The following is a 27,440-nucleotide window of genomic DNA, read 5'->3' on the forward strand; positions in this document are numbered from 1 at the left end:
TGTAGACCAGGCTGGCCTCGAACTCAGAAATCCGCCTGCCTCTGCCTCCCGAGTGCTGGGATTAAAGGCAAGCGCAACCATGCCCAGCTCTCGTCAGATTTTTATCTGCACTGTGTGAGGAGATCTTTTATTTTAAAACTTGTCTCTGTGGAAGTTTTCCCCTCTGAATGTTGGCTCTTCAAATAAGAATGTAGTTCATCTTTGGCAAATATATTAGAGCTTCTGTTGCTGTGAAGGGACACCATGACTAAGCAACTTTTAGAGGGAAAACGTTTAATTGGAGCTGAATTTCCAAGGTTTACATCCATTATTGTCATAACAAGAAGCATGGTGGCATGCAGGACACATATGGTGCTGGAGAAGGAGCTGAGAGAGCTCTCTATCCTCGGGCAATAGAATGAGACTGCCAAACCAGGGCTAGCTTTAATATAAGACACCCAAAGCCCTCCTCCACAGTGATAAACTTCTTCCAACAAGGCCCCACCTCCAATCGTGCTGCTCTCTAAGGACCAAGCGTTAAAACACATGTGTCTATGGGAGCCAAATAACCAACAGAGCAGATAATACTTTCGTTTTTAAACATTTGAATGTCATGACTGGGAGTTACCTCAGTGGTAGCTTGTTGGATTTTGAGTTCTAGTGATAGGAAAAAAATATTTCCCTGAATATAATGTTTCATTATTGGTGTGTTAGCAGGATAGTTAGATTTCTTTTCTGTGATAATCTAGGTTCTTGTGATCGATAATAAATTTTTGTTGGTACTTTGATTTAGCAGTGTAATAGGTACTACAGATCAAGATAATTTTCATTAAGGAAATCACCAGTGAGGCACATACGGCCAAAAATATGCACGTACAGTTTACAGTGCAACACACATGCACAGCAGAGTCTCTGTGCAGACTTAGATAAAGGGTAGTTGCCTTGGAACAGCATGGGTGCAAGGGTGAGGTGGCTCGTTGTGTTAAGTACCGAAGTAACTGTACATCTTCGAGACAGCTTAGAGTGGTGTTTGAGTTCTGATGAACTCCTCAGCCTCAGGAAGAGGAAGTGTGGTTGCTTTGATTTTTTTTTTTTGTTTGTTTTGATAGATAGATAGATAGATAGATAGATATTGATGAACTGTGAAGTTAATGAAGGTAAGAGAGAGAACTTGTTTAACTTAAACATTCTCCAAATTTGTAATAGGTAAGGAAAAGCTTTTACCTAGGACACACAAAGTTCTGTTCAGATCCCAGATCCCCTCCCCTACCACCACCACCCCCAAAAAGAGCATGGTAGGAAATAGCATTAGCAAACCCTAAAAGGTTAAGAAAAGTTATTTTGGGCCGGGCGATGGTGGCACACGCCTTTAATCCCAGCACTTGGGAGGCAGAGGCAGGCGGATTTCTGAGTTCGAGGCCAGCCTGGTCTACAGAGTGAGTTCCAGGACAGCCAGGGCTACACAGAGAAACCCTGTCTCGAAAAACCAAAAAAAAGAAAAGTTATTTTGGTCTTTACATTTCCTTACTATATTTTCTGTATCTAACCATATGCATTCATAACCATAATTAGTTTTTGGTTTTGTTTGGAATGTTTTTCAGGAATTTTACAAAAAGTCTAAATTTTATGACTCAGTCTGTTTTGTCCTCTCAATCTTTTACTATTAGTCTAAATTTTTATTAAAAATACACTGTCTTGGGGACTGGAGAGATGGCTTAGTGGTTAAGAGCACTGACTGATCTTTCAGAAGTCATGAGTTGTATTCCCAGCCACATGGTGGCTCACAACCATCTGTAATGAGATCTGATGCCCTCTTCTGGTGTGTGTGAAGACAGCTATAGTGTGTTCATATAAATAAATAAATCTTTTAAAAATACACACACACACACACACTGTCTTGTAGACCTTGGTGTGTTTGTATGTATACATGATTTATGTGGAGTGCAGGACAACATGGGAGTCTGCTTTCTCCTAGCATTATTTGGGCTACTAAACAGTGACTTCACCTCTCTGCCTTCTTTCTTTCCCTCTTTTTGATAAGTTATGATTCAGCTTGAAAGAATTGATGATAGAACGCCATCTAGTGAAGCAGCTGTCTGTCTCTCTCCTTCCTGTCTGTCTTTACATTCTGTCTCTTTGAGTCATGTTGGTCTTATACATAATTTACTCTATTTTTATTTCATCTTAATACCGTTTGAAATATTTTTCCAATTTAAAATTGTCCACTGCTATTTGAGAAATATAAGCGTTGTTTTTGTTTTCTGTTACACTTTTAGCCCATAATTAGATATTTAGTGGTAATTAACTACCACCCAGAGTAGGTTCTTTGGAAGTTTTATAGTAGACAATATTGATCCAGTTAAAAAACTGTTTTATAATATGAAAGTATTATATTAATTTTTTTGTTGCCTGATTGACAACTTATTACAAGGTCAGCTGTTATGTTACCTTTTTATCTTTTTGGTTTTTCAAGACAGGGTTTCTCTGTGTAGCCCTGGCTGTCCTGGAACTCACTCTGTAGACCAGGCTGGCCTCGAACTCAGAAATCCGCCTGCCTCTGCCTCTCGAGTGCTGGGATTAAAGGTGTGCGCCACCACGCCCGGCTCTACCTTTTTATCTTAATGTACAAATAATCATTTATGTTAGTAGTTTGAAGTAGCATCTTGTCCACTCTGTTATCTTTAAAACTTGTGTCTCATTTATAGAGGGCTGGGGTTGAAAGGCATGTGCCACAACAACTAGATCACTAACCAAAATTTTTTTAGAAATACTATTGGCAGAATCTTGGCAAGTCTGGTTTCGCATGCCTTTTATAGAGCAGTAGAGCCTGTAAGCCAGTTTAAGACCTGTCTGTATCACATAGTGAGACCCTGTCACACAGAAGCACAATAAAGAGCACTGCCTTCATTTTTCTTCTTTTCTGTATTACTTCCTTGTTATTTGATATTAACGATCTATTTCTGTCTTCACTTAGGCTCTGGAGATGTACAAGGATGATTGGAATAAAGTCTCAGAACATGTTGGAAGTCGTACTCAGGACGAATGCATCCTCCACTTTTTGAGGCTTCCCATTGAGGACCCATACCTTGAAAATTCAGATGCTTCTCTTGGGCCACTAGCTTACCAGCCTGTCCCTTTCAGCCAGTCGGGAAACCCAGTGATGAGTACTGTTGCCTTTTTAGCATCTGTTGTTGACCCTCGTGTAGCATCTGCTGCAGCAAAAGCAGCTTTGGGTATGTACTTCTTGCGGAAGCTCCCTCTCCAGCACTAAAGTCTGGCCTCATATTTAAATATTACTAGATCTGCCTCAGGTGTATAAACTCTATGCTACATAGGCGCGAGGATCTGAGTTTGGATCTCCAAAGCCCATGTAAAAGGTGCAAGTTCCAGGATAGGCTTATAGCATTTCTCCTGGGAGATAGAAATAGATGGTCTCACTAGTCATCCTGTCGGAGATGAAGGGCGAACTGGTAGAAGCTTTTTGATGTCAGCCTCTAGTCTGTAGATAGGCCTACTGGACTGAGCCAGCAGACTTACACCCAGACACAAGCTCACTCCCGCACATACATACAAGAATATCAGCTGTGTTAATTCATGTTTCTGTTTTATAAATCATAAAAACAAGTCACAAAGATAATGTGCTTCATAAAAATTAATGTATGGCTGGGCGTGGTGGCGCATGCCTTTAATCCCAGCACTCGGGAGGCAGAGGATTTCTGAGTTTGAGGCCAGCCTGGTCTACAAAGTGAGTTCCAGGACAGCCAGGGCTACACAGAGAAACCCTGTCTCAAAAAAAAAAAAAATGTATGAAAATACAGTTTGTAAGAACATTGTTTTTCTTTGACTTTTTAAAGTCTATTTGTGTGTGTGATCACCATGATAGATCTTGAAAGGTCAGGGGATTAGCAGTGGGATGCTGATCTCTCTCCTACTACAAGTGTCTCATGAATTGGATTGTCTGCCTGGCCAAAAGTGTCCATTCAGGCTAAACCTTGTTTCTGGCCTATAGAATATTTGTAGAATTATAGGAGCATCTAGATATGTTGGCATACACCTATGAAATGCAGCTTTTGGGAGGAAGAAGCAAAAGAGTCACGAGTTTGAGGTTCAGCTTGGACTACAGTGGATCTTGTCTCAATCAACATACATGTACATCCACATTGTTTTCACACATGTATAAAGGAAAATAAGTGTTTTGTGACATTAGGATATTGGTGGAGCTATAGAATGGAAGCTGCTTAATATTTTTGCAATATATTAATTTTAATTTTTTATGTTATAGGATTTATTTTTTTTAAGATTTATTTATTTATTGTATGTAAGTACACTGTAGCTGTCTTCAGACACTCCAGAAGAGGGCGTCAGATCTCGTTACGGATGGTTGTGAGCCACCATGTGTTTGCTGGGATTTGAACTCTGGACCTTTGGAAGAGCAGTCGGGTGCTCTTACCCACTGAGCCATCTCAGCAGCCCTAGGATTTATATTTTTAAGGTTGTTTGATCCATGGTGTTTTTACAGTTACCAGTCTAGCCAGCAGGGTGGTAAAATTATGACTGAAATTTTAGTTGTTACTAATAGATCTCTACACATATTTTTAAAGTATAATGAAGAAGGTATTATAATGCTTTGGATATAATCCTGGAGAAATGATTGGATTGATTCATTTTATATTTTGCCTCAATGAGCTCACTGTAAACAAACTGATGCTATTGTGCCAGATTGTATAAGTCACACATAGGAGCAAATATCTATGCAAAATTAAGGTATTTTCTCTGTGATCTTGGATCAGAGGAGTTTTCTCGTGTCCGAGAAGAAGTGCCCCTGGAATTGGTTGAAGCACATGTCAAGAAAGTACAGGAAGCCGCAAGAGCCTCTGGGAAGGTGGACCCCACCTATGGCTTGGAGAGCAGCTGTATTGCTGGCACAGGGCCTGACGAGCCAGAGAAGCTTGGTGAGTCACTGCTGCGTGCAACATTCGCTTTATAGATGCTTGTATTTCCTGTCAGTATGTAAAATTACAGGGTTTGCTTACACCTAAGCAGTCAAAACGATCAATATAACATGCCTCTAAGATTTAGTACATGATATTTTTCTCCTCATATTTTTGTGGGGTGGACAAGGGGGGATTGGTGCCGAGAAAGCAAGAGCTAAGTACGGTACCTGGTAACCAAGCCGCATCCGTTACTAAGTACATGCGGCTGATGGTGTGTATATATGTCTGTGTGTGTGTGTGATATATGTAGTGTTAGTACATGCTTGTAACCATGCGTAGGTACACGGAGGCCAGAAGACCAGACATTTCTTCCCAGTACCATTATGCAACCTACTGTTAATCTAAGGCCTCCGTATAATATGTAAGTGTCTAAGTAAAGGACATTTAGTTTTTAAGTTACTTTTGTTTAATTATTTTAAATTAGATTGTAGGCAAAATGGTTTTGTGGACCTGAAGTAGGTTGCATGTATTTTGTAGAGATAAAGATGTTTTTCTTAAGTAACTACCTTAAGAGAGTGAAGATCAGTGTTGTTTTGTTTTTTTTTAAGATCAGTTTTTTAAAAATATGTATTTTTTAAATATATATTTATGTTTGTGTGTGCAAGTGAGTGCAGGTGCCAGTAGATTACAGAAAGACAGTGTAGGAGCCCTTGGAGTAGGCATTACAAGCAGATTTGAGCCACCCAGTGTGGGTTTTGGGAACTAAAAACTCTGATACATTGAAAGAGTGATGAGTGCTCTTAACCACTTTGCCATCTCTTCACTTCTCCCAGCATCCATCTTTACCATTCCTCTGTGGCCCGGGTGCAGTAGCACCACACTCACTGTGCCCATGCCACATGCTCCTCCCTCAGTCAGACTTGGTGGTGCCACTCCCCACTGAGCCATCTTACCAGTTTCTGTCCTTTTTGAAGGACACAACTTTCATCAAGAGGATGGAATGAGTGAGTAGTCAGTGGGCACTGAAGGTCTGTCTGGTCTGTCAGACATCTTATCGTAAATCCTGTTTATATTCTTGGTCTCAAGTCTTTACTATTTACAGCTTTATTCCTAGAGAATCTTTAGCATGTTGATGTGTTTTGGCAAACAGGATGAACAGGAAGATTGACAGTTAGCAGATTGTTCAGTAAGCTCCTGAACAATCTTGTGTAAGTCTTAAGTCTGTCTTCACGTGGACAAGGGGCCAACTCGATCCGTTCAAGAGGGTTAAGGAGTGTTAGTGACAAGGCCGGGCAGCTGGATCACTGAGTTTAAAGCCAGCCCAGTCTAAATGTCTTCCAGATAGTTTATAACTAGCCCTGGAACCATTAAGGACTTGGTAAGATTTTAGTGACATTTTCTGTTTAGCCTTCTCTGATCTTATCAACTTAGTAGGTCTTCGTATGTTTTGAGACAAGGTCTCATTATGTGGACAATCCTGGCCTTGGATTCACAGATCCACCTGCCTCTGGCTCTGCCTCTGGAGTGCTGTGATTAAAGGTGTGGGCCGGCACCCCAAGCCAAAAGCCCCAGTTTAAAATCTGAACTAAGATCAGAGCATTACTGATCATTCTCTTTCTCCTTTTTCATCTCACCTTCTGGTCTTAGTAATAGAAGCCCTGTATCTTAAGTGAAGTTCTGTATACTTTTAAATTGCTTTCATCACATAGATGCAATTAAACAACATATGTTAAGTATGATTTTGGCTGGGTTTTAGATGTTGTAAGATATGGAATATTTAGAATTTTGAGAATTTTTTTCTATGTTCAGTATTTTGTTTTCCAATTTATCCATGTGTTATAAGAGCCAAGAAGCTGTTTGTTTAATCTACTCCTTAAAATATGTTCTGTGTGATTACAATCCAGTTTAGGTACCCATTCTTAATGGACAGCTTGGATCATTGCCTTTGTCTCTTACTTAAAGCATCTATGTACACTCTTCCATGCTTCCTAGAGTTCTGATACAGATTTTTAACTACAGTGTTCCTGGGCATATATTTGGATTAGGTGACATAGCAAGACCATGGACCACATCACCAGCTTTGCCCTTGATGGTATCTTCCTCAGATTTGTTCTTCAGATCTGGAACACTGACATTCTCCAACTTTACACATTCTTTCTCATTTGTAAATTTGGGTGTAAACAAATCCTGTGGTTAGCAGTGTGTTAGGATATGTAGTTTCCCCCAAAGCTTGTGTGTCAGTTTTTACTTGACTTGCAACTTTACCTGGTGTGAGAGTCCTTCCTGATGAGTGAGTATGCAATGTCACTTCTGTGAGCTTGCCTTTTCTGGGCCTCACTTAAGTATAGTCTCTTTGCTATTTCTGGACCAATCCATGAAAGAGCTAATTTTGGCTTCTGCTCAGATTCCTTTTGGTTCTCATTTCTGCTTATTTTGCACACGAATGCTTTATTAGCTGTTTTGCATGTGCTTTCTCCCATTTGGTTACTCATTGCTTTTTGGTTTTTGGAGAAAAGATTTTAAACCCACAGAGCTTTCTCTGGTTCTCCCTCCCCAGTATTTCAGTTAAAGGTGTATACACACCTCCCTGGCTTTCTTGGAGACTTTTGTTTTATTGTTTTGTTTAGATTTATTTTATTCTGTGAATATGTGATTTTGCTTGTATGTCTATATGTGCACCTCCTGCATGCCTAGTGCCCTGACACAACAGAAGAGGACACTGGATTACCTGTACCTGGAGTTATGGATGGTTTTGAGCCACCGCATCAGTGCTGGGAATGGAACCATCTCCTCTATAAGAGTATCACCAGCTCGTCCTTTTGAAAATGCAGTGATTTTTTTTTTTTTTAATAGAGTTAACATCATACTTTTTTTTGTTTTATTTATGCTATAACGTCATTTGGTATCTTTTGTGGTTATTCTCTGTTGTCATTTCTACACTGCTACCATATACTTATTTTCTTTTAACTTGAAATTTTCTTAAAAATAATGAATCTTGCTCATTTTTTGACACTTCAGATCCAGTTCTCCTACCCTAACATACCTCACTCCTATCTTTATGCCCTCGTTTTAAAAAAAATAGTTTTATGCCCTCATTTTAAAAAAAAAATACTGTTTTATCTATCTTTCGATCAAATATGTAGCTGACCTCAGTGTAGCACACCTTTAATCTCAGTTCTGGGGAGGCAGACAAGCAAATATGTGTGACTTTTGGCCAGACTGGCTACATAGTCAACTTCTAGGCCAACCATGGCTACATAGTGAGATCTTGTCCTTTAAAAAAATAAAAAGCACAAATAAGCAACACATAAGCCCCTAAGTCCAAATTAGTGCTGTTGCTCCGGGCTGGGTTGAACATTGACTTGGAACCAAACCGATTATGGTTTTGGGCAACCCTGTGCAAGGATTAGAGGGTACTCTCTGCTTCTTCCACCTTGATTTGACCAGGGTTTAACTTTTTGACAGTGATTATGTGTTGATGAGACGTCTCCATTCAAGTCCTGGTTCTAGAGTTTTCATGATTTGGTGCTACTTCTGGCACTGTGTGCTTGTGTCTTTGGGCAGGTAGCTGCTATTTGAGCATTATTCTGGAAAAAAGGAGATTGGTGGATTCATGTTCCAAAACTAGACAACGGTTTTCCTAATTAATAGCTTTGAGCATTGTTTTTCTTAAAAACAATCCAGTTTAAAGTGTTAAAATCCTCTTATTGCTGATAAATACTTGCTTTTACAGTAGTGTAATATAAAAATTTAATCTATAGAGTGTTTAAGAGTTTTTGCCTGAACTGGTTGGTAAAGGCAGGCACATCTGAGTTCAAGGCCAATCTGATCTATAGATCGAGCTCCAGAACAGCCAGGGCTACACAGGGAGACCTTATCTCAAAAAACCAAAAAAACCAAGTGTTTGCCTTTGCCTGCCTTTTTTTGTTTGTTTGTTTTAAACAATATTCATTTTCTATAACATTATCTGCCTACTACACCCCCATCCCAGAGATTGACTTTAGATCATATTCTTCCTCCAATTCTAGCAGCAAAAACCTTAGTTTTAAAAAAAATCATGTTATGTAAAATAAAGATTCTCTTAGCTCATTCCTGTGAAACTGTACTAGGTATTTCCTAGGTAGTCTAGAGCAACATTATCACCCTTTTTCCGTCTCTTGAATTGGGGCCACATATATACAATTACTGCTATTTTGACTATATGTGCTTTCTTTTTCATGGTTCCTTCGTCATTTGTCCCTCCGTGGCTGAGGCAGGTCAGACCCTGTGTGCTGTGGCAGACTCGGTGACTTTTGCTCTCACTGGCCCGAGTTAGGTCCTCTTATGGTTTCAGCAAATGCAGACCTGAGCAGTGTTTTTATAGTGCGTTACTGATTATGCACACATTAAATATCTGTTAGATAAAATGAGTTACATTTACTCTGTAACATTTCCAATTATTATGTATAGAAAATATATCCTTATATACAGAAAAATCCATGTGAGCATAGTGCGTTTGCTCAAGTAAAAATCATTATGATCAACAGCACTAGATTAAGAAAAAATAGTAACATCATTTCAGCCATAATTGACAGTGTTACTCTCATGCTTTTATACTTACTTGTCAACTATGTGTTATTTATGTCTGACTTCTTTAGAAACCAGGTTACTATTTATATATACAAAATTGGAAAAACATTTCAGATGTTTTACAATACACTGATTTTTACCTATTTCCATATTATTTTTATTCTTTCATTTGTAGAAGGATCTGAAGAAGAGAAGATGGAAACAGATGCTGATGGTCAGCAGCCTGAAAAGGTAAAGGCTACTCAGATATCTCTTTAGCAAAAGTAATACAGCACCTTCTACCCATGCTGGTTTTCAGATTCTGTGATGTGTCAAGTCAAGTCCAGTTCAGGGGACTACCAGTGGGTTTTTTACTTGACTTACAGTCTAGCAGAGCTTAGTGTCACTAGTTCCCTCCACAGCCCGTCCTCTTTGCCCCACTTGTAGCCTGGTGCCTGAGGAAGCTAGAAGAGGGCTTCTCTGGGATAGGGTTACAGGGGGTGTAAGCTGCAAAGTGGACACTAGGAATCCCTCCTGGGTCTTCTGTACAGTAGCCAGTTTCCTTGATTGTTGAGCCATCTCTCCAGCCTCTCCAGTTTAACTATTAAAATAGCCTCATCAAGTCCGTGGTAGTGTGACTTTCTGTAGTCTGTCTAAGGTCACAGAAATTGCAGAATACTCAGATGTTGAACCATTGAGAAGGTCTTCAGTCACCAAAGCAAATCACTCTTCTGTGGTGTTGCTGTGTTACTAAAGCCATCAGTAAGTGGCTTGACAAATCATTTCATCACGGTTTCCTCTGCCAGTGATCATCAAGTGCTCCCAGCCCTTTAAAACAACTAATTGAGGGCTGGAGTGGTCACACTTGTCACTTGGCTCACCGGAACCCACATAAATGCCCAGTGCCTATGATAGCCTGTCTTAGTAAGGGTTTCTATTCCTGCACAAACATCATGACCAAGAAGCAAGTTGGAGAGGAAAGGGTTTATTCAGCTTATACTTCCACACTGCTGTTTATCACCAAAGGAAGTCAGGACTGGAACTCAAGCAGGTCAGGAAGCAGGAGCTGATGCAGAGGCCATGGAGGGATGTTTACTGGCTTGCATCCCCTGGTTTGCTCGGCCTGCTCTCTTATAGAACCCAAGACTGCCAGCACAGGGATAGTACCACCCACAATGGGCCCTCCAACCCTTAGTCAGTAATTGAGAAATGCCTTACAGTTGGATCTCATGGATGCATTTCTTCAACTGAATGCATCAATCTCCTTTCTCTGTGATAACTCCAGCTTCTGTCAAGTTGACACAAAACCAGCCTACATTAGCCTATCTGTAGTTTTAGCCTCAGAAGGCAGAGAGATTGGATCCCCAAGCAAAATGACTTAAGAAACCCCACTTCATTGAATAATGTGGAAGAGTGATGGGAGTTGATTATTAATGTCATCCACAGGCCTCTGTGCACATATATGTTCTACAAACATACATGCACATACATGTATGTCATACTCATGAAAATGGGGGGAGCAGTAAATTTACTGTGTGTGCATGTGTGTGTGGCACTTAATGTTTTTTTTTTAATCAATAAACAATATTGTTTAGCTACTTTGATATTCCTTGGGTATTATAGTAGCAGAGGTTGCAGGAACATCAGGCACTATGTGCTTGAGTTGTATCTCATGAAGACCCAAGATTCCAGTTGGTTACAAATAAGTATCTCAGAATTAGTCTCTTTAGGTCTGCCTTACCTGACCCTTCCAAATCTAGTCTATTGCTTGCCAACAACCATGATCCTGTTGTTAGCTTCAGATGGGTTCAGTCCTGACAGGCTGCCTGCTTACCTCTGCTCTCTTGTTGTACGGCTTTTAGGCAGAAAACAAAGTGGAAAATGAATCGGATGAAGGTGATAAAATACAAGATCGAGAGAATGAAAAAAACAGTGAGAAGGAACAAGATAGTGACGTCAGTGAGGATGTCAAGCCAGGTGACTTGGGCCGGAGCTTGGTTTAGTGTTAATTCTTTTAACTGTACAAAGGCAATAGAGAAGTTCTGGTCATTGGTACAGAAATACCCTCTCCTTCTTTAAAGATGTCTTATTATTTTTTAAGAACAACTTTTTTTAATTGTTAGTAGTATTTGTGGAATATGCTTATTTGACAATCTCCAGGTCCCAAACAGTAGACGGAAAGAACCACCTTCCACCAAGTGCTTGCCATATGTGTGCTCCCAAGTAAAAAAATGCAACGGAAACATTTAAAAAGAAAAATCAGCCAGTTGTGTTGTTGCACGCCTTTAATCCCAGCACTCAGGAGGCAGAGGCAGGCGGATTTCTGAGTTCGAGGCCAGTCTGGTCTACAGACTGAGTTCCAGGACAGCCAGGGCTATACAGAGAAACCCTGTCTCGAAAAACCAAAAAAAAAAAAACCAAAAGACAGTGTAACCCAGGTTGTCCTCAAACTCAGAGATGTTATGCATCGACTCCCGGGGTATGTTTAAGTTCTTGAGATTGACTTTATTCTCTGTTCGTGGGTGTTTCCTGTGTGCATGTCTATGTACCACATTGTGCGTGTTTATTTACCACCTGTCTGCATTGCCCTTGGAGGCCAGAAGTGAGTGTTGGACCCTTGGAACTAGAGTTCTTGACAATTGTATGAGCTTGACATAAGGTGCTGACATTCAGTCGAGCTGTGGCCCTGGGAAGGACTGCCAGTTAATACTCTTGACCACTTTGAGATAGTCTCGTGACTGTTGTTTTAAGAGAGTGCCTTGAATAGCCCAAGCTGACCTGAAATTTGCTTTGTAGCTGATGCTGGTTTTGAACTGCTGATCTTCCTGCCACTTCTTCCCAAGTAGGAGAATTGTAGGCTTTTGCCACTATGCTGACATTTTTTAATGACTTTGGATTTACGGTGAAGGGAAATAATTGAGCCTACAGTATTTTACACACTGTACCACTGGGCCAAATTCATGGTCCTGCTTGGTGGTTTCTTTTTTAATTTTTAAGGCTGACTATTACTGAGTTGACCAAGCTAGCCTTAAGTTGAGTCTATAATTTAGGCAGTCTTTGTCCTTGCTGTCCTTTAGTCTAAGCCTCTAGAAAAGCTGACTTTTCAGTCCTCCAGAGTACAAAGGTTAAAGGTTCGATACCATCATGATTCTCGGGTTTATTTAACAGTTAGATACCAGTGCTTATTCTGGTATCTACTTTTTCTCTCTCTTCGTTTGACAGTTAAGCAAATTGTTGACTGATACTTAGATTCCTTTGTCCTTTGGTCTGTGTTTGTGTCTGTCTCTATTCTCTTGTGTTTATTATCGCCCTTGTTCTTTTGGAGAGGTGTCATGTCACTCCATCTGTCCAAATCATGCCACTTTATTCTGTCTGTTGCAGTAACAACCTATCATGTCTGTCTCAGACTTGTGGTATACTATTTCCCTGTCTGGTTTTGTTCAGACTTAGGGGTGGTCCTCAGATCATTCTGCTGCCCGTTGAACAGATATATGAGTCTTAGGCTGTATGTTTCTCCCAGGTTACCACTTATATCCAAAGGAGCTATCCTGAGAAAAATGACACAGAGACAAAGTGTGTCACTTCCAAAATATCCTCATGGACGCATACCTAAATGCAGGGGGTGATTCACTGAAACTCTTTAAACAGTAGAAAAGGGTGTTGGAATCTCTATAACGTCAGCCCTGGTTTATCATGTGGGAGAAATGGTTAAGATGGGTCACTAAGGCAGTTACACTCTAATGAAGCTTTTTTAAAAATAATTTTCAGAAGAAAAGGAGAATGAAGAGAACAAAGAGCTCACTGATACATGTAAAGAAAGAGAAAGCGATGCTGGGAAGAAGAAAGTGGAACACGAGATTTCGGAAGGAAACGTTGCCACAGCCGCAGCAGCTGCTCTGGCCTCAGCTGCTACTAAAGCCAAGGTTTGCCCTTACAGCCCCTTCCCATGCTGCATGGAGCCATGAATGGTCCCATTGTTTTAGTTAATTGGGAACATTGAGTATAGAGAGCCTGCCTCCCAGCAGGATGGCTGTGCTGTGAATGGCATTTCTAGGTTAAGAAATCCCCATGCTGTACCGACCAGGGTGTTGAGAGTAGATCCGGTCCTGTGGGGGATGGGTTTTCATTCATTGTTGTCTTTAGCTTTGTGAAGGCCACCAGTGGAAGGAATAGTTTGAATTTTCCCCCTTAGGGTCTCATTTATCTTTTCATTTTTAGTTTGTCTGTGAAAACTGTCTGTGGAACCAGTGTTCCAATAATTTTTACCAGATTGAAATATTTATGATTTTTAAGACAAAATCTTCTTTTTTGTATAAATACTTCATCCTGACATTACAGACTGAAAAGAGAGAACCTAAAATAGCTGCTTCTTCTTGAATTTGCCAGCTTTTCTGGGGGTGTTTTTTTTCTATTTATAACAGAGTATCGGCTGCACTGCATATTTAAGAAGACAGGAAAATGTTATTTTCCCACGCTTAGTGTTAATTTAGCATTTTAAAACATTCTAAAGATGAATATATGAAAATTTTTAAATTTTATATCCATTCTTCCTGAGTGGTTTCCTTCCATTATAATTTACCAGATTTCAAGAACCAGTAGTTTCTGGAGCATTCCTAATCAAATCTTTTGGGCATTACCTCACACATGAGTGCAAGTGTTCTTTCAAACCACTCTGCTAGTGTGCATACTTAATCTGTTGAAGCTGTGAGGTATGATTCATAGCAAATTTCCAGGTAAATCAATTCTCTGGAGTTTGTGGTCCCCTGACGCAGGTGGAGAGAAGTCCTGGAGGAATTCTTCCCAGAGACATCCTTACAAGCCACAGCAGGACTCAGGACTCATGTCAACCCAGGCACATGTCTGCCTTTACTGTAATACCTGAACATCCTGCATATTTATTCTTGCACATATTTTTCCAAGAAAAATAGCTTTCTTGGCTTTTTGGTTTTTGGAGATAGGGTTTCTCTGTGTAATAGAGCCCTGGCTGTCCTGGACTCTCTTACATAGACCAGGCTGGCCTCGAACTTACAGAGATCCAGCTGCTTCTACCTCCCCAATGCTGGGACTAAAGTCATGCACTAATCATGCTGTGCTCAAAGATACTTTTAAATCTATATTATTGCTTTTTCTCTTACCCTTTTTACCCCAACCTGCCTCTACCTCCGGATTCCAGGATTAAAGGCGTGTACCACCACGCCTAGCATTCTTGTGATTTTTGAGGCATGGTTGTACATAGAAGCACTAATATAGGTGAGATCTGTTGTCTCCCTTTCCTCTGATTTTGTCCCGTCATTGTAAAGTTTTCTCTTTTCATGCCTTCCTGTCGTATTATTGGTACATCGCCTCCTTGCCTCTGAACTGTGTTGAGTTTTGCTTGTTTGTATTATTTTGAGACAGGATATCACTGTGTAGCTTTGGTGACCCATTTGCCTCTGAATGCTGGGGTTATGTGTGCTCCACAATGCTCAGATGTGTATGAATTCTTACTTGTACATAATATCTCTAAGAAAGAACTATTTTATCAGCAATAGACTCGAGGCTACAAGAGCTTCCCCCTTCCTTTGTCTGCAGGCCTGTTGTTGCCTTTGCTGATCTTCAATTCCTTAATCTTGGTTTTCCCTGACTTTTCTGGTACCAATCTGAAATAGCCCTTTCACTCTTGTGCTAGCGACCAGCCCCGGGTCCTCTCCTAATCCTTCCCCATTTCCACTACTCCATTACCTACAATGCAACTGACATGTTCTTTTGTGTTTGTTTTTGTTAATTTTTGTTTGTTTTTAATTTTTAATCATGTATATCTGTGTGTGTGTGTGTGTGTGTATGTGTGTGTGTGTGTGTGTGTGTGTATGCCTCATAGAGGCCAGAGGCATTGCCTCTCCTGACATGGGAGATAAATATGTCGTTTTGATCCACCTGCTGTGGGTGTGGAAATTGAATTAGGCTCTGGGGAAGAGCAGTACACAATCCTAACTGTTGCGCTCGCTCTCTTAACAATTGGGTTGGATGGGGTTTTTTTTGTTTTTTGTTTTCCCGTGGGTGTTTTGCCTGTGTGTGCATCTGTATCATGTTTGTGCTTGGGGTTTGCTGAAAGTAGGGCAGGATATCTGGTCCCTGGAATTGGACGTTGGTGACCTGCTGCTATGCAGGCGTTTGCCATCAAATTCAGGTCCTCTGCAAGAGCAGCCAGTGCTCCTAATCATTGAGTCATCTCTTTTTAAGTATTTACAGTGAAATAAGTAGGGCAGATATCAGCTTTCAGCTCGGAAGGGTTTATGAGTGATCTCACCCATGTGAGTAGCTCCAGAAACACACGGTCACGGCTCTCCGGTAGCTTCCACGTGTCCCTTAGGTTTAATGCATTTGAGGGTCAGATGAAGTCCTTACATAATTGGTTCTCTCCTTTCTTCAGATAGGCCTTGGGTATCAAGATCAGGCCATCAGACACACTTCATCACTCAGGGAGCCATTTCGCAGGCTCATTTTGTCCTTATACCTTCATATAAATATAATCTCATATTAGAAATAAGATTTTAAAGTTCACTTCTCATAAACATACAGATTAAGGAACACTTTCTGCTTGGTTTTTCGTTTGTTTTTGTTCTTTATTCTACAATTCAGAGTCACACTCCAGGCTGGTCTTCCACTCAAAGTTCACCTGCTACTGGTCCTTGACTAAAGGCGTACATCACCACTCCTGGCTTCCGGTGTTCAATATTAAAGTTAGTTTCCCTTTAAATCTGTGACAGTATTGCAAAGTTTCTGCTGTCTAGCTTTCATGTTTGAGTTTACTTCCTTATAGTGGGGTCTGATCGCGCTCACAGCACATAGTCATTTTTTTGTGCTGCATAGTAATCAGGGGGCAAAGTATTCACTTAAATTACTATAATTAGCCAAGCTTCACAAAGCATTCCAAGTTTCTCTTACTCTTACTTTGTTCTGCTGTGTCTATAAACAGCTTTGTTATTCAGTGTTTGTCACCCTCACATGCAGAGGTAATTAGAGTCTCGGCATCAACAGACGGGTTACTTCTGGCTTTTCAACACCCTCATTGCTGTGTGGAACCCTTCAGGAACATAACCGTTTTTTGCATTTCGTCTACCGCTGAGCTGCTCTGGGCCACACCAGCAGTAGTGTTGTGTGCCTGTGTGCAGGCATTTTGCACATAGCTAGGTGCTCTGGGTTTCCATCCATCTGCGTATTGACACTTAGAATGAGGGGACCTGACAATTACTTTAGAGATCAATTAGAAACCTCGACCCAGAGGTTTCTTAGAAAGAATATATTCATCTTATTGAATTTTCTTAAATTCTCTCACATTCTTAAAATCGCTATCTATTTACTTCAGTTTCTTCTAACCTAATTCCACAGACTAAAATGGTAAGCATAGATTTGTGTTCATGGAAACTGGTCAACAGAGAGACATTTTCTCACTCCTCAAGCATACATCATTGCTGCTGCGTATGTCACAGGTGTTCCTGTATATACTTAAATGGGTTGAATTTTGGATGTCATAGCTCTATTTAACACGCTGTGCACAGGTGGCAAGAAAAGGTTGGTCTGTTGGACCACCTCTGCAGCTAGTCACTTTCCTTCTTACATCCACACATTGGAAACCATGCTCTAAACTAAGTCGATTTCATTTTCCTTCATCATCTTTTGTGATTTTTTTTTACTGGATTCATATCTCTTCTGTGGACACAACCCCAACCTACTCATATCAGGTTTTAGTCTTGAACAGTTGGATGCTTCTTCTGGTCCCCCTGTGCAGACCCCTGGTCACACTCTCACTGGGTTTGTCATAATGTGTATGTAGCCTAAGTAATAGGATTGTTTTTTTTCTCTCTACATTGTCTAGAACATGCCTTTCATTTTCATAAGCGTGTACAGGAAGGAAAGCTTTTTCAATTCTTGGCTTCAGAAAGATGTGTTTATTACCCTGCATTGACTAGCTACCGTTCATGCCTCTAGCTTGAATTTCATCATACCTCAAGTTTTTGAAGCCATACTCTTAACTCTTCATAAACCTGTTTTTTTTTTTTTTCCTTTTTTTTAAAAAGATACCCGATCTCTTTTGTTCTTCTTGTTCTTCTTTTTTTTTTGGACACAGAGTTCCTCTGTATAGCCCTAGCTGTCCTGGAACTCACTTTGTAGACCAGGCTGGCCTCAAACTCAGAAATCCGCCTGCCTCTGCCTCCCAAGTGCTGGGATTAAAGGGGTGCGCCACCACGCCTGGCTCTTGTTCTTTTTTCTTATTGCATGTATGTATGTATATGCATGTATATTTCTAAATGTAATCTTTTCATATCAGCTAAACAAGCATGAATAGTTAGTTGTTCAACCAGTAGACAAGCTTCGGCCCTAGACAAAGAACCACAAAATCATTTTAAATGGAGGCTTTTTTTGCTTTTTAACTTGTTTCTTGTGTATGGGTGAGCTGCTGTTTTGAAAAAGACATCTTTTTTTTTTCTTTTTCTTTTTTTTTTATTAGGTACTTTCTTCATTCACATCTCCAGTGCTGTACAGTTCCTATTTAGTAATATATGGGGATGCCTTCAATTCCTACGTAAATCTCAAGGAGACAGAATATTTTCTGCCAAAACCTATAGTTTTCAGTAATATTCACATAAAAATGGGACTATAAGTTTGTGATACTGGTCCTCTCATAAGATGGGTTGCTGGTGGCTGTATGACAGACCTAAGGAGGAAATTGACATCTTTTTGTAGCTTTTCAATTTTGTGTCATATACATGGGGTTTTGGGTTTTTTCTTCCTTCCTTCCTTCCTTCCTTCCTTCCTTCCTTCCTTCCTTCCTTTCTTTCTTTCTTGTTTATTTATTTCAAAAATAGATATTATGAACCTCTAAGATTAAAGAGGATTTGCAGGCCCGAATACCTGAGTCCCCTGTTAAAATAAGAGCTTTCTAAATCTGCCCTCCCAGTCAGCTGTGGTACCCGGGCACCTGCTGTCATAGGCACCCACTCAATAATGAAGTAAAAGTTATATATTTAAACCAAATCATACAGTATATAATACTTAAAATGATAACCAACTTGAGATGTTTGAAAGTGCATTTGGGTCATTCGTGTATGTCATGAAAGACTCAGTGTACTGCTATAGGAATGGGACGTCAGCTTTTACTTGAATTTCCTACCTACTTAGACAGTCTCCATCACTTGTACATGAGACTAGATTGTTGTTATCTGCAAGAGAATCACAGTTAATTCCCGAGAGATTACTCAGTGGTTAGTAACACTTACTGCTCTTGTGGAGGACCTAAGTTTAGTTCCCAGTACCCACTTTGGGTGGCAAACAAGTACCTGAAACTCCAGGTGTAGAAAATCTGATGCCTTCATCTGTACCAATGCTAGTGTGCACCTGCACAGACTCAGAAGCACATACACACAATTTTTGATGAAGAAATGATCACCTGGGTGTATGATACACATCTTTAATCCTAGCACTTGAGGCAGAAACATGTGAATCTCAGAATTCAAGGGTAGCCTAGTCTACAGACTGATTTCCATGATGGTCAGGGATACACAGAGAAACCCTGTCTCAAGAAATCAATAAAATAGTCTTTAAAGCATAATAAAGCTATCATATCTCAAATTTAAGAAGCCTGTCTTAAATGCATATTAACTCTTAGGCTCTATAGGAAATAAAGAGGTGAGAGAGCCTTCCGTACATATTGTTCAATTTGTGTACAGATAAGAATACAAATTTAGCTTGTAATGATAAAGAGATGGCAAAATATGCTTTAGAATTTGTTGTAGGCTAATCATTGCCCGTAGTCGAAGTCTGCCTGAGTAGGGTAATACGGTACTTTATTCTCTGTACTGCTTAATAGTCAGGAAGCATGAATCCAGCTCATGGTTGTGCCCAGGGCAGTGGACTCATTCAGAGTGACTTCCTGTCTGCTCCTGTGCTTGTATGTGTAGCTCTGGATGCTATCTTCAAGCTTAGGGTGAAATACTTTCTCACCCCACATGCTTTGCTTAACATAGGAAAGTTTTTGCATTAGGGTGTTGGGTGCTAAAGAAAAAGATGCTTATCTTTCATAGCAAGGACGGATGGTGAGAACAGATGTGAGGGAAATATCTTGGTTGCTCTTGTTAGCTCATCCTGGGTCTCAGTTGAGGTCTGTAGGTAGATGTGTAGATATATGGGTAGGTGTAGCTTACCAGGAATCTTTGTTTTGGTGGGCATAATAATGCACACTTTTAATTTCAGCACTTGGGAGATAGAAGAATGTGAATTATAGGGCATCCTGGTCTATAGAGTAAGTTTCAGGACAGCTTGTGCTGCAAAAACAACAAAACAACAGCTGTAAGATGTCTGTGTGTTACAGAGCCACTGTTTAGATAGACAGCCTCTGCTCCTTGGCAGAAGAGTGTACCCTAGGGGTTGCCTCTAATTCTTGACTCAAGACTGGGCCCTGTACAAGCAAGTTAAGAACCTCATGGGCCATAAGAGTGGGATGTCAAATACATATTTATCTGCTGTTTTATAACTTAGGGGCAAATAGGCCATTATTATCTTGTTTTAACCAAAAGTCTCAAGAGTTGTATAGACTTCTGTCCTATTTCTCCCATGAAATATGAATCTGACTCTGTTAAACTAGCGGGTCAGTTTGCTTCCTTTTAGGGCTCATTCCTTCTGAGCTTTCCCAACACAGTTACTTTAAGACTTTTTTTTTTTTTAACATGATTGGTTTCATTTATTTAAGTAGTAATAAATCATTTTAATTTTTTTTACTTTTGGAATTAAATATGAATATGAAGTTGCTTATTTTTCTTCTAAAGACTTAATGCAGATGTTCTCTTGAGTCTTAAATGTTGCATAATTGAAAATACAGACTTTATACATTGGTTCCATAGTGTGGAGATCATATGACAGTTTGTGAGAGTGGATTCTCTCCATCTTGTGCTTTCTAAAGGTTGGTTTCAGTATTTCAGGTTTAAAAAAACTAAGTACCTTTACCCACTGAGCCATTTTGATGTCTCCTTTAAAAACATCAGGCTGGTTTTGCCACCCCGCACCTTGGGAGAGTCTTACTTTTTAAATTTTTTGCTTGTTTGTTCTATGTCTATAAAAACCAGAAAATTTATATGATAGAACCAAGGGGTATTGTATTATTACTTTCTACTGAAATAAGTCTTTGGAAAAATCAAAGTAGACTAAATCTCAACTTTCTTAAATCTCAATTTTCTTAAATAATTTGAGTGGTCTTTGCCCTTAGCACCTGGCGGCTGTTGAAGAGAGAAAGATCAAGTCCCTGGTAGCTCTCTTGGTTGAAACACAGATGAAGAAACTAGAGATCAAACTTCGACATTTTGAAGAGCTGGAGACTATTATGGACAGAGAGAAAGAGGCTGTAAGTAAGAGGAATTTGCACGGGGATGTTTTGAAGATTAAAACTGATGTGCTCTTCAGAGATAGAAGTTACATAGTATAAGGGGGGCTTGTTCCATTGGTCTCTAGATATTTTGTTATTTCCTGTATTTGAACTAGTGATTATAAATAATGGTTTTTGTGTCTGCTTTGTATGTCTTGGGTGTGAACATGCTTCTTATTAAAATTTCCCTTTTATACAAGTTGATTCTTTTTTTGTTTTGGGGTTTTTTTTGCTTGTTTGTTTGTTTGTTTGTTTGTTGTTTGTTTTCGAGAAAGGGTTTCTCTGTGTAGCTCTGGCTGTCCTGGAACTCACTCTGTAGACCTTCTTTTCTTGATTTTCCTGTTTTTAATATACAGGCCCATTTTTCTACAATGTCCTCCTTCCATTTGACCTTTGACTGTATCTCTGTTGCTCCTCCTTCCCTCTTCTGTAAGTTGACCGGTAGGTAGCTGGAATAGGTGGATGCTGAGCCTCAAGCAGCATTTGTCAATGCTGCTTCCTTCTATTGAATGTACATGAGTGCCTTGCTGTACATAGGCTCCGGCTGAGCACACTCATAGGAAATCTTGTATTCGTGGGCTGTTAGCCTTTGGAACTTGCTCCTTATGTCAGTCCCTGTATAGATGAACTTATATTCTAATTTATCTTCTGAGAAGTCGTTAACAGAACTAGAAATATAAACATATTCATTATTTTGATTTTCCTTGTTGAAGAATCCAACAGTGATGCTGGCCAATCAGTGCTGTTGGCCTTTCCTACAGGCAAGACTGGAGCCTGGGCAGGCAACATAAAAACCTTTCCTGAGCCATAGAGTGGGATGTCAAATACATATTTATCTGCTGTTTTATAACTTAGGGACAAATAGGCCACTATTATCTTGTTTTAACCAAAAGTCTCAAGAGTTGTATAGATTTCTGTCCTATTTCTCCTGTGAAATATGAATCTGACTCTGTTAAACTAGCGGGTCAGTTTGCTTCCTTTTAGGGCTCATTCCTTCTGAGCTTTCCCAACACAGTTGCTTTAAGACTTTTTCTTTTATTAACATGATTGGTTTCATTTATCTAAGTAGCAGTAAATCGTTTTAATTTTTTTTACTTTAGAATTAAATGAGTATGAAGTTGCTTGTTTTTCTTCTAAAGACTTAAAGCAGATGTGGGCTACACTAGTAAGTATGGTAGCAAAGGGTCCTGATCAGAAATTACATGTTTCCTTTCGAAAGACACAAGGAATGACCACTAGGATGAGCTAGGGACTGGGTCAGAGTCTAGGCCGTCTGGAAGAGTAATCGCTTTGTCTGCTATTTTTTATTGTGGGAGATGATCACAGCTGAGAAACTGAGGCGGATTTAAAAGGAGCCCTTATGAGGCAGTATTTAGATCAGAAGCCTTCCAAGTGAAGGAAGTAGTAATTTTCCAGATGTATTTTTGAAGGGAAAACTTTACTAGTAAGTTTTAAAAGATTTGTTGTGATTTGTGATTTCATAATCTCCAGGGGACTTATGTTTAACTTTTCTTTCTTTCTTTTTTTTCTAATAAGATATTTTTTCCTCTTATTTGAATATGTGTTTTGTCAAATGCATGTTTGCACTGTGTGCATGATGTGCCCAAAGAGACCAGGAGAGAGGGATGAATCATCCCCAGAAACTTGAGTTGCAGATGGCTGTGAGCTGCCATGTAGGTGCTCACAGTAGAACCAGGAGCCTCTGGTGGAGCAGCCAGTGGACTTGACCTGGGAGCTGTCTCTCCAGCCCCTTTGTTTCTTATTTCCCATAATTTAATTTATGTTTATACTGCCCTTAATAATTTAGCCTACTTTTGGCTTGGACACCAGTACATTGCATTGTTTGTGTCTGTGCGACTTAGAAATCCATGCATCACTCACATGTTCCTTTATTCTTTCAGAGACAGGGTTTCTCTGTGTAGCCCTGGATATCCAGGATCTCACTCTGTAGACCAGGCTGGCCTCGAACTCACAGAGATCCACCTGCCTCTGCTTCACAAGTGCTGGGATAAAGATATGCTCCCCGCCCAGCTCACAGGTTCCTTTCTAAAGAACCCTGCAACAAGACCAGAAGGATAGTTAGTGAGAATGGTGTAGACTCAGCTTGAAACACACGTGGAACACGTGTGGAAACACGAAGCATAGTTCCTTTCTTTTTCTTCAGTCTGATGGGCTGGTTACGTGTGTGTGTGTGTGTGTGTGTGTGTGTGTGTGTGTGTGTGTGTTTATAGTCACCAACTATTGAAACAAAAACTGCTCATTAACTCTAGTTCTGAGGCTCCAGTCCCCAGCTGATACTTGAATACTTGGCAGTACGTGTGGCTGAGGTTCTGTCAGAGTCCCCCTGCCATTTTTTTCGCCCCCTCCTCTTGCTTTACCCTAATAGAGGCAGGGAGAAGAGCTTTGTCTGAGCTTCAGCAACCCTTGCAGCTGTGTTTATGTTGAGGATCTGAAGGCTGAGGAAGGCTCTGTTGTGGGCTTCCCTTGGATGACACTGTCCAGAGGTACCTAACCCGCATCCGGGTCGCCAACACTTTACTTACATGAGTGATTTGTGTTGTTTTTTCTCCTGTATTCCTAGGAAATGGGTGACAGAATAAATCAGGTACCCGTAGGGTAGATCCTCACATTGCTAGGAACACCTATAATTCCAGCCTTCCTGAGATTCAGGCAGGAGACTCAGGAGCCAAGGTCATCTTCATCTACATAGCACTTTGAGGCTGGCCTGGAACTGCATAGCCTTCTGTCTCCAAAAAACCAAAATAACCAAAATTATAGGATAACTTAAGATCCTTTTAATATTTCCTTGTAATTGTATTATATTTAGACAGCACTTGTGAGGGGAAGTGGGAAAGAGATTCATGCATTACAGGCTGGCCTTGAATTTGAACTTGAGATACTCCTGTCCCAGCCTTCTGGGTACTGAAAGTCAGTTCTGTCCTTACTTTGCACGGCCTCTGGCTTTTGAAGCAAATCTTCTATCTCCTGAGCCAGCTCACTAGCTCAACCTTTACTTTTATTCGTTTATCTTAGAAATAGGGTCTTACTTCTGTAACTCTGACTAGCTTGAAACTCTATATAAAGCAGATGGGTCTTGAACTCACAGATCTGCCTTCTTACTCTCCACAGACTGTTAAAGTCAGTTTTCTCTTTGATGGGATCAAACTTACATCAACACATTTGTATTAGATGCCCTTACACACAGGGCGTCTCACTGTGTCTTAATTAGTTTTTCTAAGCTTTGACAATAAGAGTAAATAGATATTTAGTTGTTTTTTTTAAAGGTATTAATAAATACATAAATAGGTACAAGATGTCTCTGTGGTCATAAATGCAAATGAATTCCCCTTGTCCCAGCCTTCAAGCTCTAAGATTATAGGGCGTACATATACCACAGCTCTGAGCTTCATAGAACCATGTTAAGTAGACAAGGCCAGTGATTCCTGAATCTCAAATGTTGCGACCAAAGAGAGTCTTCCAAAAGTTTTCTTCTGCCTACCTACCATATATGGTCTGAATGGTACATGCCTTCACATACACTAAAGATTAAGGAAGTCAGTGGGAAGCCTGACATGGCACTTGGAAGGCAGAGGGAGGCTGATATCTGTAAGTTCGAGGCCAACCTGGTTCTCAAAAGAAAATTCCCAAGACAGCCAGAGCTACACAGAGAAACTCTATCTCCAGGAAAAAAAAAAAAAACAAAAAACAAAAAGGGAAATATGTGGGCAGCTTTCTAGTTTTGAGAATAGAGATGGGGTTTTACAACTGTCACCGTTTTATATATAAATTTAATAAATAATATATCGCCCTAAGTAGGTATGCCCATTCTAGCACTATCCCTTCTCTGATGGTACCAGTATCTTCCTACACCCTGCCTCCCAACTGGTGTTATCCACTTTGTCTCTGTGGATGTGCTTATTCTTGATGGTTCACATAAGTGGAGTGATTAAAACGTGACCTTTTCTGTCAAAAGGTTTTCCATGCATGACATGTGTCATAAAATATACATAACATTGTTCCTAGAGGTAGTCACTATTAGCCTGGTATTTTCCAGAACATTCTCATTGTGTTTATACATAGAGCATTTGTATGTATGTACTTCAGAATATTTTCTGTTGGAAATTGATTTTCGTCCCACTCAGATTCTGATCTAACTATATATCAAAAAGAATGTTTTACTGACTAGCTTTGTGCCCACAGATGAACAATTTACTGGGACACATTTTCAGATGTCAAATCATAGCTCAGTGGCTGGATACATTTAAGATATGCCTTAACACCACCAACTTTTGTACCCATTCTTCCAGATTATCATGAATGTTAATTTTTTTTGTTTTTTTTTTTTTTTTTTTTTTTTTTTTGGTGGTGGTTTTGTTGTTGTTAATATACAAAATAGTGAATTTCATTTTCACAGATTTTTATGTACATGGATCATTGGTTTGGCTCAGCCATCCGCATATCCTACTTTCCAGTGTTCCTTTCATCCCTGCTTCGCAGGAACGTTCACATCAAGTCTTCTACATATCAGATAAGCTTACGCTGTTGTCTCTATTTAAGCCTAGCCTGTTTTACTCGTAATGAGTAAACATTTTTATAGCCCTGTAAAACTGCACTGTGAATACAGCACATTTTCTTTGAACTGTTCACCTGTTGATGGACATCTAGGCTGATTACATGCCATAGATGTTTCGAATAGTCTTGTAAGACCCGTGAGTGTGGGAATCTGTGTGGTGTAAATTTGGATGTATGTACCTGGGTCCTTTTGTAAGTATTTTTATATTTTGGAGAACTCCATACTGATTTCTATAGTGACTACACTAGCTTTTATTTCTACCAATAATTTGTTTGTCTTGCTTTTTTAATTTTGTTTTCTTTATTTTTTTATGGTATTTTAAGTTTGTTTGTTTTTTTGAAAGAAGATTTCTTCTCTGTGTAACCCTGGTTGTCCTGGAAGACTCTGTAGACCAGGTTACCTTGAATTCAAAGCTCTGCCTGCCTCTGCTTCCTGAGTGCTGAGTTTGTCAGCACATGTCCCCCCACACATACACTGCCGACTTAGATTTTGTTTTGCTTTGTTTTTGAGGTAGTGCTCATTCAGTTGTGAAAGCTGACCCCAGGCTTCATCTGCCTCAGCTTCTTAAATGCTGGGCTTAGATTCATGAGCTACCACACGTGGCCGAATTTGTATCTTTATTTTCTTTTTACAGTTTATGAGTTTCTAGCCTTTTGGAGGTGGGGTTTCAAGATAAGATTTTTGTATATGTGTAGCCCTGTCTTGGCCTGGAATTTACTGTTTAGAACAGGCTGCCCATGAGATCTGTCTGCTTCGCAAGTTCTGGGATTAGACATGTACCACTATTCTCAGCTAAGTTTCTAGTCTTAACTTAAGCTCACCATTTTAATTTTTTTAAAATTTATTTATTATATGTAAGTACACTGTAGCTGTCTTCAGACACGGCAGAAGAGGGCATCAGATCTCATTACAGATGGTTGTGAGCCACCATGTGGTTGCTGGGGATTGAACTCAGGACCTTCAGAGGAGCAGTCAGTGTTCTTAACCACTGAGCCATCTCTGCAGCCCCTCAGTTTTTTTTAAACAATGAAAAAGAGAGGCTCATGATTGGTTCACCTGTGTCTGGGTATCGAGCTTCCCCAGAACTACTGGAACAGCCTTTTCTTTTTCTCTTTTCTCACTTGTGTCTTTGCACCTTTGTCAAATACTAGGTAGCTGTGTGGGTTTATACATATAGTCATATGATTTGATTTGATTTTAAAAAGTGAACTGTCGGGGATATTGATAAGGTCAAGATGTCTCAGCCTTTAAAATCTGCTGCTTCTGCCTTAAAACAGACATGAACATAGAGCGTTTGGGAGTCCAGAGCCAGTTGGGAACTGCAATCTGGGTCCTAACTCTCACCTCAGGGGACTCATTTGTCCTACATTAAAGCTTTGGCTTTAAACTGGGTTTTCTTTTCAGGTGTATGTATGTGTATTTAATCACTTGCCTTTTTTCACTTACTTTTTTGTTACATAATTACTTCCTTTTAATTACTTTAAGAAACCAAGAAGGGTGAGGCCAGGACATTGCTGTGATGGGGGTCTAGCCTGGATTATAAGAGAGACCCAGTCAGAAGCCTTGTTCCACACACACACACACACACACACACACACACACACACCCAAAAATAAAACAGAATAAATAAAATGACAGCAGTGTTTACAAATAATTATTATAACTGAGGGTAGGTGGTTTTGTTTTTCTGGTGGTGATAATGGGTTTTGATGCAGGGTCTACATGCTGTCTTCAAACTGAGAATTCTGCTGCTTAAATCTCAAGGAATAGGACTACAGATTCATTCCACTACATTTGACTTCTTTTCACTTTCCTTTTCTAAGAGGGTTTTGTGGTTGGTTGGTTGGTTTTTTCTTACATTGAAGCCATCAATTAATTTAAGCTACCAAAGAAATGCTAGTTAAGGCAAAATAGAGTGAGACCACAGATTAGAGACAGCATTCCAGTACTATGCCTGTAACTGGTAGGTAATTACCTCCTTCATTTTTTTTAAAGAATTATTTATTTTATG

The 27,440-nt window shown here is 39.9% G+C and overlaps 1 protein-coding gene across 1 annotated transcript in view; it reads left to right on the top strand.

Moving 5' to 3' along the window:
* Smarcc1 (SWI/SNF related, matrix associated, actin dependent regulator of chromatin subfamily c member 1) overlaps window positions 1-27,440 on the top strand; it is a 110,038-nt gene that overhangs the window by 62,213 nt on the left and 20,385 nt on the right. Inside the window, exons 20-25 of the mRNA XM_021171250.2 lie at window positions 2,954-3,212; window positions 4,770-4,931; window positions 9,658-9,713; window positions 11,324-11,438; window positions 13,230-13,384; window positions 20,701-20,835. Of these exons, the coding sequence (XP_021026909.1) occupies window positions 2,954-3,212; window positions 4,770-4,931; window positions 9,658-9,713; window positions 11,324-11,438; window positions 13,230-13,384; window positions 20,701-20,835 (882 nt within the window). The remainder of the gene's footprint in view (window positions 1-2,953; window positions 3,213-4,769; window positions 4,932-9,657; window positions 9,714-11,323; window positions 11,439-13,229; window positions 13,385-20,700; window positions 20,836-27,440) is intronic.

Source organism: Mus caroli, chromosome 9, assembly GCF_900094665.2.
Source record: "Mus caroli chromosome 9, CAROLI_EIJ_v1.1, whole genome shotgun sequence".
NCBI lineage: Eukaryota > Metazoa > Chordata > Mammalia > Rodentia > Muridae > Mus > Mus caroli.